Source organism: Chelon labrosus (assembly GCF_963514085.1).
Source record: "Chelon labrosus genome assembly, chromosome: 2".
Taxonomy (NCBI): Eukaryota; Metazoa; Chordata; class Actinopteri; order Mugiliformes; family Mugilidae; genus Chelon; species Chelon labrosus.
The window spans coordinates 25,123,268-25,134,400 of NC_140338.1; the positions used below are offsets into that span (position 1 = coordinate 25,123,268).

Consider the following 11,133-nt stretch of genomic DNA (forward strand, 5'->3'; position numbering starts at 1 on the left):
AACATAATAGCATCTAGCTTGATTTGAAATCTCATAAATAATAAAACAATGAAAAAATAAACAATAATCTAAAAATAAACCATCTGAGGTTTATTTTAAAAAGTAATAATAATATTTGGTTATGCATAAAAATGTGTACAAAAGTCATATAATTAAATAAAAAACGTAATGCAAAAGTTAAACTAAAATTAGTATTTTTATAAAATAAACAAACACAACATCGGGTTAAATATAATTTTAGACTTAAATTATATAGATTGAAGTTTTCAAAAGAAGTCGTGCATTTTAAATAGAGTTTTTGTGTACTACTGGGGAATATAAATAAAGCTTTAATTCAGATTTAATATTTTTTTATAATTAACATATATTACAGTTAATATGAAAAGCTTTGTACAACCCATTGAAATTATTTAAAACAACTATATAAAACATCATTTCAAGCAAAATATTTACCTAAATTTATTTTTTGTAGTTTCTGAGACAGAGTTGATTTGCATGTTGTAATGAATAAATGAAATCCCTTCTTAATTTCTATACCGTAACGGTCAACCAGCCCATCATGTGTGAGCAGCATCCAGCGCTGTAATCGCGTGGAGGCTTTCTATTTGCTCACTGGTTTTGCAGTTGGGTTGCCGGGCAACCGAGCAGCGTGGCATTTCAGGAATTGTAGTCAAAGAAAAGTCGTACCCCTTTCACTAGTAACGGAAAGGCTTTGGAGCTAAACTACATATCCCGGAATGCACGTTTTCAGGAAGTATCCGCCCCTTTTTGAGCATATGACTTGTGGTACTCCAGTGTGTCAAAACAACAGATCGTTTTCAGTGTTGTCCGGCTTTCTTTTTTTAGCTAGCTAGGGTTTTTGAGCGCATTTTATCCGTCGGACGTATAGTGTATATTACATTTGAAAATGAGGCTGCAGTGTTTAGTCGTGGCTTTGTGTCTCGGCGTGGGTGTACTGGCTGGGAAATACTCTCGAGATGTGAATGAGCCCAAGCCGAGCGACAGTGATGGGAAGACGGTGGAGTTCAGGATAGCTAAGCTGAACCAGGTTTGGGAGAAAGCTAAAAGGGTACGTATGTGTGAGAAAGTGTGATTAAGAGATGTGCAGATACGGCAAGTAAACTTGTTTAGGTTACAGCCTTGTACAATGAGGAAACACCTACATGCGTGATTAAAGAGCCGCCTACGAACCGGCCTGATGAACAGTATAAATCAAATGTGTCAAGTGTGCGGGTTTTATTTGTTCATTAACATGGAGGCTGGGGATTTACAACTAAGAAAGTGAACCAAGATTGTCACTAGAAGTTAGTCTGATAAATATGGGTATTAAGATGTGATTATAATGATAGTGTTGCTATTAAATGCATCCTCAGTTGCCCCCAGCCGACTTTTGGTCAACATTATGAGGCTGTAACTGTGAGCTGCTTCCTGGTAGAAGGTCCACTTTAAGGAGGGATGATGACACTGAGGTCAAGTACTAACTTTGTCAGTTTTAGAAACCTTTGCAAGTCAGTGTCTGGAGAGATTAAGTGTGAGTGCAGAATGAACATTTATTTTAGTAACATGCATAAGTGTGTTGGCAATAAGACTCCAAAAAGGGGGGCGTTATCATGGACCGTGAAAGAAGATAGAGACGGTCCCCTCCAGAGTCAAGACACTGGTGATTACATATTACAGGTTATGATTATTGAACTTTAATTTCATATAATATCTCACAGACTATTTGATTTTAAAACTCAATGTAGCCAAATATGGGTTATAGTCAGGCGTTAAAGTCTAACTCGGTTAGCAATGTATTTATAGGGTCACAGGTTACCATTACAGTTACAGCATAATTGAGCTGCAGCTATCGCACTGTGTTTTCTTGTGTTACTGCAATGTTCTCTGTCCTGTTTGTCTGTATTTGTGTTCATGTATTCATTCGTTAAACTACAGAAACCCTCAAGAGCAGTGTCTGATGTAATGTCAAAAATTGGATGTGGGCTTCATTTCTGCTTTGCTTTATTCAATGTTATAATGTCTGATATAAGCAGCAGCAGCAGCAGCCTGTGAACAGATAAGCATCATGTCTAGCATGAGATCATAGTAATGACTATCTGATGTTGTGTTTGAAGTTCTGGCCATTCTTAAACCCGCACTTAGTCCATCTGTGCAAAGGATAATCTTATCTTATCTCATCTTATCTTACTCTTCCTTAAACTTCTGCTTCTTCTTCTTTCTGTCTAACAAAAACAATGGTATGTTCTCCTTTTGGTTTGATAGATGCAGTTGTCCCCGGTCCGACAGGCTGAGCTGCACAGTGACCTAAAGATTCAAGAGAAAGACGAGCTGCAGTGGAAAAAAACGAAGATGGAGGGGCTGGATGAAAACGGGGAAAAAGAGGCCCAACTCAGACGCAACTTCAACGGTGAGACAGTCTCTGAAAACTGGTGCAGTCAAGAATAGTTTGAATCGTGTCCTCCTTCTGTCCTGAGTCACTCTGCCCTGAATATTTATTCACTGACCTTGGCAAATACCACAGTGTGCTGGTGCTTTTATGATTTTGACAAGTAATTATGCTTTAAATGTTATCAGTACATGTTGGTATTCACCAAATACCAATGGTAACGAACATCAGGGATATTTTAACCTAAAGTATTGAAGTATTACAGAATTTTCTAAAATCTCTTTTGTTAGGCTAAATTAATGTAGATAAATAAAGTATAAAAGCGCCGCCTCTGTACTGGCAATAAGAGACAGATAGAAACGTCTCCCTTATAAATGCAGGATTTCATAAAGGACCTTGTATCTTTTATATTGTACCCAGTGACCTTGGAGAGGCAAGTGGAAACTTTCTGTCTGATTAAAGGTTAAGAAAATGCAAATATTTTACAGAATGCAGCTGTTTCTAAAGAACATACTATATAGATATTTATTTACTGCACAAGAGAGTTGGCTGTAGAAACTTATTCAGAAAACCATTGATTCTCCATTGATAGCCACTAGTTGCTAGCTCCAAAAATCAAAAAATCAAAGATGAAACAACACTGTGCTCCAGTATCCCGTCCGTCCTGTCCGGCAACTAAGGGTTCAGTGTTGTAGACGATATTTCTGTGTCATTGGTTTGGTTGGTTTCTCATTGTCAACTGTCTGGACTTTTGATGAAGTCTCGAGTCATTTTTATGCAGAAATGTTGAAAACATTCTGAGGGATACAAATGTCCACTGTACTTGATTGGCCTATAGCACAAGCAGATAGTTTCCTTAACTCTTATCATAAGGAAACATCATCCCTGACTATGTTTTAACATACAATCAAATGGTATACCTCAGGTATTTGAGGTGTTTCTATCTCAAGCACATCTGATGAACTAACGAAGCCCTTGATTGGTTGCATTAGGTGTGCTTGAGACCACACCTGATTTGCAAAAGTGTGCTCTTATGAGGAATTCTATTCAGGGGGTTGAATAATTTTAAGACTGTAGCAGTCATTAAAAGTGGTATTTTGTGTTGAATTTGGAGAAACCGCTTATAATATTAGTTGTGTTGAGCTATTTAAATTTTTCTTGTTTGGTTTGTTTATTGCAAACAGCTACTGGTTTGTACATTTTGCCAGTAAACCTAATTTGCAGAGGGCGTTGAATAATTTTGATTGCCACTGTAGTTGATATGGGAACACAAGCTTATTTTATTGTTTACACTTGGGTCAAGAGTCTGGGCTGAAAACATCCTTTTTTAAAACTATACAAGTTCAGCAGTACCACACAGAGTGTCCGTCTACAACTCTTATGAGTTTACGAGTAATTTCAACTAGCCTTCTGTATATGGAAAGACTCCGAATGAAGGATCAGCGGTTAATCAGTGACACTGATGGTTCCAACAATGCTGAGGTGGTGCTGAATAAGCTGCTGCAGTAACAGTTTACTGGAGCAGAATAATGAGGGCAGAGTGTCTTCAGAGCAAGAGTCCAACTTCAAGTGCTGCCTTTTCAATTTGACTAATATTTAACAAATAAACAGTGTTCTCCCTCACTTTCATCTTTAAATATCATGTTTTTCACTTTATCAGCGGTATGATAAAAACTACCGACTGTGAGCTTCTTAATGTCACAGAAAAAGGGAAATTAGTTTGTTCTTCTCCGGGATTTATTAGTGATGCTACTCCACAAACGTTTTGCACAAGGCCAGTTTTGCAAACCCCCATAAATCCAAGGCAAATCTGCTCCCTCCCCAACAGGTTAGTGTAAAGGACCTGTAATTAAACACACAGGCTATACATTAACTCAGTGTAAAGTGCTTTATCTTTACTTGGCCAGCCGCCTTATGCGAACAAATTAGTCTATCGCTAAAAACATTAAGTACAACAGCAATATACTTTTCTCATACTTGCCTATTAATTGTTGTAATTAAAAACCAAACCATTTACAATGTGGACCTGTAGTGCAATTGATTTATTTTATTTATTTATTTTTAAATTAAGCCCATTTAGGCACATTAGATGAAAACAGTCCTATTCATGTATAAACATGAATTCTAATCATAATTAACTGTGCTCTGCTGATCAGTGACATCCTGTTATTTGACCACATGTGTATTGAGGGGTGAAATTTGTTGTTGGTATTCACAGTAAAAAGGATCCTGCGTGCTGATTAGGTGATTCAGATGTTTAAAATGCTGCTTGTTTATTTTTTACATGTGAATTTATATAAATGTGTTTTACCGTTAACACCACCACCTTTTGTGGATTGTCTGGTGGAAACCCAACCCAATGGATGAATCCTTTTGCTGTTCTCTTGTGCAGTAGCTTTCTTTGGATCTAATGTTACTGTCAGAGGTTGAGAGACTAGTGTAAGTGATAAATATATGTGTCTTAGTCACTTTAGATTCCCACACTTATCAGGTTCCTCTTGTGATAGTCATGATGATTCACCGCAGCATTTGTCTGAAGTCTTATGGTTGTGTTGTGCAGTGATTCTGGCCAAGTATGGGATGGACGGGAAAAGGGACACGCGGACTCTGGAGAGCAACTCACTGAAAGACCACGACACCAAAGAGGGAGACATATTTGATGATCCCAGACTGGACAAACTCTGGAACAAGGTTTGTGTGCACAGAAGAGAGGAAGGAAAGTACTGAAATATGGTGCTTTGATTTTATGATGTTATTTTTGTAACGTCTTTATGGGATTCGTGCAGCCCACCACAGCTGTTAGATCAAATAAGGACACAAACCTTGAAAAGAAGAAGTGTCACGAAAATTCAAATAACCAAGATCAGGCACACCAAACATTTTACAAAGTTAAAGGCTGTTCAGGTTACGGTTACAAGGTTCCAGCAGTAGTTTTATGTTGGATAGAGTAACTGCACCTTTGTGTGCCCAAGAAACATTTTCAAAAAGATATGCGTGTTCTGACTATAAAAACTGTTGGAAACTTTTTCCACCCACAGTACCCAAACCTTTTTGTCCAAAGTTGGAAGTACTCTGTGTGTCTCCTCCACAAGGACCAGGGGTCTGACTTAAGTGAAGGAGAAATTATCTTCTAAAAAAAATTCATTCTCTTTCATTCTCTGGGGTGTAGGACTTTTTAAAAGCACCAGAACCTCCAGTAGCTTTAGTGACAGGAATTAGTTGGGTAAAAACGTAGAGAAAACTACTTTAGACACTGTATCGATTGATATTACCTAAATTATACCATTTAAGTCCAAAGCTTTTTAATGACCAGTTAGTGTCAACTCTACACAACAAGTTTTCGTAGAGAAAAAACAAAGAAACACTGCCCTTTGGAGGATATATGTGTAGATTCCATGTATTGCTTATATTCTGTCTAGAATGGCGCTTGAATGGTGAACTTGTTGCGTTATTAGAGGATTACCAGCCTTTGAGACGACTTCTTTATCTCCACTGGCTCTTCCCCCACCAGGCCAAGAGCTCGGGGAAGTTCTCCAACGAGGAGCTGCTGAGCCTGAAGAGGGAGTTTCAGCACCACAAGGACAAGACCCACGAGTACAACATCCTCATGGACACCGTCAGCAGGACTGAAGGTGAGCTGCACGAATGACTGTCTTTGCTCTGCTGCCAGGCAGAGTTTAGTTTTATTGGTATTGTCTAAGACCAGGTTTACAAGCCTTTAAGGCCTGTTCTCCATTCTATTGTTGTGTCTTATTTTGTTTTAGTGTGTGCTGCGGTGCACAGTACACACTGTACAATAAACTTTAGCTAGTTCACGTTACCTCTGGAGTCGTTTCCTCCGGGTTTTGACCAACTCTCTTAAAATAATTGTAAATCTCCATGGTCTCAAAGTCAAGAGCACAAACATCGGGTTGAGTTGTCCGTTGTCCGTTTCCTCCGTCAGGTTAAATTCAGAGCACAGCGGGTGAGTGGCCAGTGTGTGTGGAGAGTCTGGGGGGCGGTGGCTTTGGGGAGGAGAGGGACATACAGTCTATGGAGAGGGAGGGAGACATGCTTTCAGGAGCAATAGGAAACACAACGCAAGCACAATTTTGCTTGAAACGTGCAAAAATATTTCCGATTCGTTATGAGACCATGGCTTAGTAAATTAGACCCTGATGGGCCACCATAGTATTAACATTGTATGGGAAACCTTGGAATGTGGGTCCCCCTATAACTTTGCTATGATTGAAGACGATCCTCCATAATGTAACTATTAGACATTAACAGAAGTATGTCAAAACCAAAATAATTGACACTAGGACAGGGACTGTTGGTTATAAGGAGGGGATACAAATATGGCAGAAGGGAAAATCTCTCTGATAATAGTCTTTAGCTATCAGGGCAGTTTTCAAAGTTAAGTAATAGTAAAGATAAATATTGCAGTTCTACATCTCAGTGTTTCATAGGTGTGGAGTCTGACGTGCCCTCCCTTTGTTCAGTCTTGTGGTCATGTGCATAGGTAGCAGGTATCAGACTGCACATGTTGCCACCCACCGCTGCCTGCTCTATCAGTGCTTGTCACACCACATCACGCTGTGAGTTTTAAGCGGAGCTGACAGGCCCCACTGTGTTCCAGATAGACATGGGGAGGACAGGCACGTCTCCTTCGGATGTGACTGACACTTTGCAGCTGTTTCTTGCCAGAACTTTTCCCCAAGCGCTCCACAGCGCTGCATTTGTGCCAAACAAGCCAGGGGTACTTTTCTGCTTGTCTGATGCGTTTAGATATTGAGCCAATCACATCCTGCCTTGTGGGTAATCTCTGTGCACCTTCACAACACCACCACCACCACCACCTCCGTCCACTTCCTGTCCGGGTTCTCCTGTTTATATTTTGTTTGTCTTTTCTCCTTTTTTCTTTTGATCCAAATGTCAACCGTTGCCCAGGCGGCCTTTGTTTGATTTTCACCTCCTCGCCTCTGAGTTTGAGACAGACAGCAATCTCATAACCTCACAGTGGTGTTACCTAGTAAGATAAAGCTCATAGGATACTGAAAGCTTCTTATAAAAATAAATCTGATATATGGAGACATAGCCAGTAATATGAAATATCATAAAACCCTTACAGATTTTTTTATGACTGCCACTAAACACTCATTATTAAAGGCTGCATTTCTTTCTCTCTTTCATTGCTTTCATTTCCTTCATATTGTTTCCTGTATTCTTCTCTCTTCATAATTTATTTTGTCTTCTCTCTCCCGTTTCTTCTCCTCTGCTCCTGTCATCCACCCTACCCTGCACCTCCTCTCCTGTCCTTTCTATCCCTCCATCTGCTCCTCCGAACAGAAATACACAAGAACGTGATCTCTCCCCTGGAGGGTGATGCCAAAGAGCATGTTCTGCACCAGAAGCACACAGAGCTGAAGCTGAAGATGAGGGACCTCAACCAGGGCTTCGAGCGCCTCCGTAAGCTCAGCCACGAGGGCTTCACTGAAGACAGTGGTGAGAGAAAGAAAACACACTCTTAGCTTGTCCCCATCTAACTCTCACTCTGTGTTTCTCTCATCAGCTGTATTACTGGGAGCTGAATTGATAATAACACAGACCTGTCGTAGTTGGTGAGCGTTGCTACGCTGATGGATTAATGTCAGTGTGTGTGCTTTTAGTTTTGAATTGAATCTGTCTCAGAAATGGAAAGAAGTGTTTCAGCTCACTGTGCTCCATTTATCAAGTAACATAAACCAGTTTGTCCTTGTTCTGTTTAACGGTGAAAATTATATTCCTGTAGCCTTTTCTCTCTCCTCTCTTCTCTCCTTATAAACCCTTATAAACATTACCATGTCATATTCAGCTGCTTTTGGTCGAGTGTACTGAAGAGTTTCTTCGAGGGCTCAGTGGGAGTCTATTGCGGAGTTTAGATGAAGGCGATGTGCCCTCTGCTGATTCATAATGACTCCTTTCATTCATCTCCTCCTGGTCGTCTCTCACTCAGCCACTTGTTCTCATCCTCCCTCACTTTCTGCCTCCACTTCCACAAAACAGTCTTAATCTCCTTCCTTTTTGTTTTGAGGATAAATGTGTGACGGCACACATTTGGTTTTTAATATTTGTGTGTGTATAAAAATTGATTGGGGGTTTTTGTTGTGATTGTATCATATGAACTATCTGCTGTGACAGCTCCTCCTCAAAGCTCCTTCCCTCTTGAGTATTGCTGTGGCTCCAAACTGTATCTCTTCATCTTCCTCTCTGTCTGTTCTTGCTCTGTAGAGTTTCGGGAACCTCGTGTGATTGAACTGTGGGAGGCTGCCAAGAGAGCCAACCTCAGCAAAGACGAGCTGGACTCTCTCAAGGTAGCGCTTACATCCCTTGAGACATTTTGTTGGACCTACACTTTTTGTCTTTTGTCTAACTCTTAGAGTGCAACTCTCAGAAACTTTTTAATGAAGTGCTCTTTTGGTAACAGCGGTATTAACAGTATTTTTCCCCGTGTACTTAGTGGGTAAGAACTACTTGAGTAGTGAGGCATGAAACAGAGAATACAACTTATTATGATCGCATTTTATGCATTACACATTTGAAATTCACAAGGATCCCACTCTCCTATATCTCGTTGTGCTCCTTTCACCCTTTGTACCATGAGCAGACGAATGCAGTGAGCAACTCATTTTCATATTCAATTATTTTCAAAGCTATCTGGCTCCACAATGAGATTTAGCAAGAATTCCTCTTTGTGGCATTTCCTCTCTAGTCGCCTCTTGCATATCAGCTCCCCTGTGCATCTGTGCATGTAATCTAATTTAAACCAAACGTACACCCCTTTATGTTTGCTGCCCTCTTTTTTTTTTTTCTTGTTCATTTAGGAGGAGCTGCATCATTTTGAGACCAAAGTGGAGAAGCACAGCCATTACCAGGAGCAACTGGAGCTGTCCCATCAGAAGCTGCAACACGTGGAGGCTTTAGGAGACAAAGAGCACATCAAGAGGAACCAGGAAAAATACATCGCACTGTCAGAGAAAACCAGGGAGATGGGCTACAAGGTAAGTAGGGCTAAAAGGGTTCTTTTACAATAGAGGCAGTGGCTGAGTGCTAGCCTGATTTAGAAACAAATATAATAAAGAAATACCATTCATATAAGAAAAGACCCTCTTAGTTCTGAAGCACCCAGTGGTTTTAGGTAATAAAATAAAAGCTGTTGGCAACAGTTCAAGAACACTGACAGGATTTATTTTGATGAATCCTCATAGCGCAGACAAGTTTGTGAAGACTCTCATCCAGGTAATGGTGTTTTAAAAAAAAAAACAAAGCTAGAAGGAAGACAACTGGACTTGTTGAGTTTTCTTGGAAAATGTCTCTCCACTCATCTAAGTAGCTTCTTCAGTTCAGTTCTAAATTATTTTGTCTGGACCATGACTAGGTCCAACCAGATACTCATAGTACAAAAAAAACATATATCTGCTTTTATAAATATTGTATGTTCTTATTAATTCAAGCACACATTTATTATTATTTAAAGGCTAATTCTTAAGCATAATTTGACATGGGAAGTCCTAATATAAGTTTTAAACCTTGAATTTCTAACATGGCCAACATTGGCATTGATACAGCTGGTAATTGAACATTTGATTTAACCATTTTGAAGTAAATTCTGATCAATAAATGTGTGGACTTGTGGTCTACTATGAGAAAATAAAGCATTCACAATTAATAAGTAATTCACATACATATTTAACACAATATCAGACAGTTGTAAGTAACAACAAGTCAAGACCTACAACAAAACAACCAAATTATTGATTAAATTGCACAACTAGGATTGTGTGTGTCAGGAGGAGCATGTTCAGTTGACAACTTGCATTCTTGCAGTTCAATGGTGACATGTGTGCCTCTCGTTGTTTGATTTCAGATGAAGAAACACTTGCAGGACTTGTCCAACAAGATCTCTCGTCAGGGACTCCAGCACAATGAGCTCTGAGTGGTTCGGATCACCATCATGGCGTCAGTGAAGGCCAAATGAACTGAAGTAGCTTGCTGTACAGAAGCACACAACATGTCCATTCCCTTTCAGCTACTGTAGAGGACAAAAATCAGTGTCTTCCATGAAAGATTTTCTACTTTTCTAGTGAACAAATTTAAGAATTGTTGGTTGTTTGTACATAGTATGTGTTTGACATGCATCAGTTACCAGATTGTCATAAGGATCGATTAGTTTAGTGTGGTGTTCAGTAGCAATTTTGTTTGCACGACTAATGGCAGGCAGGTGTAGAAGAAAAATCTGGTTGTAGTACAAGAAAACTGAAAATGTGGCTTTTCTCATTTACTTTTGCCAAATTTTGTGGAGGTGGAGTGGAGGGATGGACAGCTTTAGTTGAGTCACTATTGACCGTTGGCAGTTTGTCCACATCGGTCTGTCATTAGCTGTGCCAATAAGAACTACTGCATCACGATGACTGATAACATTGTAGTAACTCAAGTCTTGGTAATGTTACTTCAACCGTCTGATCAATAAATATATGATGAAGAGGAAGCACTGAAAGCCAATGACCTGAAAATGAAACAGCAACCTTTTAATATTCAGTAGGGTAAGATACAGGTTCCAGCTACATACTGTACATTGAGTCATCTTTTAAAAATATAGTTTCATGTAATTCATACTATCTTGGCATAAATAAAAGCAGCTAATATTTACAAGCCCTGTAGAGGAAGGCAGTCACCTATAGGGAAATTAATGGACGACTCATCCTTGTGTTGTTTTTTTCTCCTCATCT

At 39.5% G+C, this 11,133-nt stretch overlaps 1 protein-coding gene across 1 annotated transcript; it reads left to right on the forward strand.

The window, feature by feature from the left end:
- The first annotated feature begins 791 nt into the window (after window positions 1-791).
- lrpap1 (low density lipoprotein receptor-related protein associated protein 1) lies at window positions 792-11,085 on the forward strand. Its single transcript, XM_084563484.1, has 8 exons — window positions 792-1,069; window positions 2,263-2,407; window positions 4,947-5,077; window positions 5,898-6,018; window positions 7,715-7,870; window positions 8,636-8,718; window positions 9,229-9,405; window positions 10,272-11,085. The coding sequence occupies exons 1-8, from the start codon at window positions 908-910 to the stop codon at window positions 10,338-10,340; spliced, it is 1,044 nt and encodes a 347-aa protein (XP_084419610.1). The 5' UTR covers window positions 792-907; the 3' UTR covers window positions 10,341-11,085.
- The last annotated feature ends 48 nt before the right edge of the window (window positions 11,086-11,133 follow it).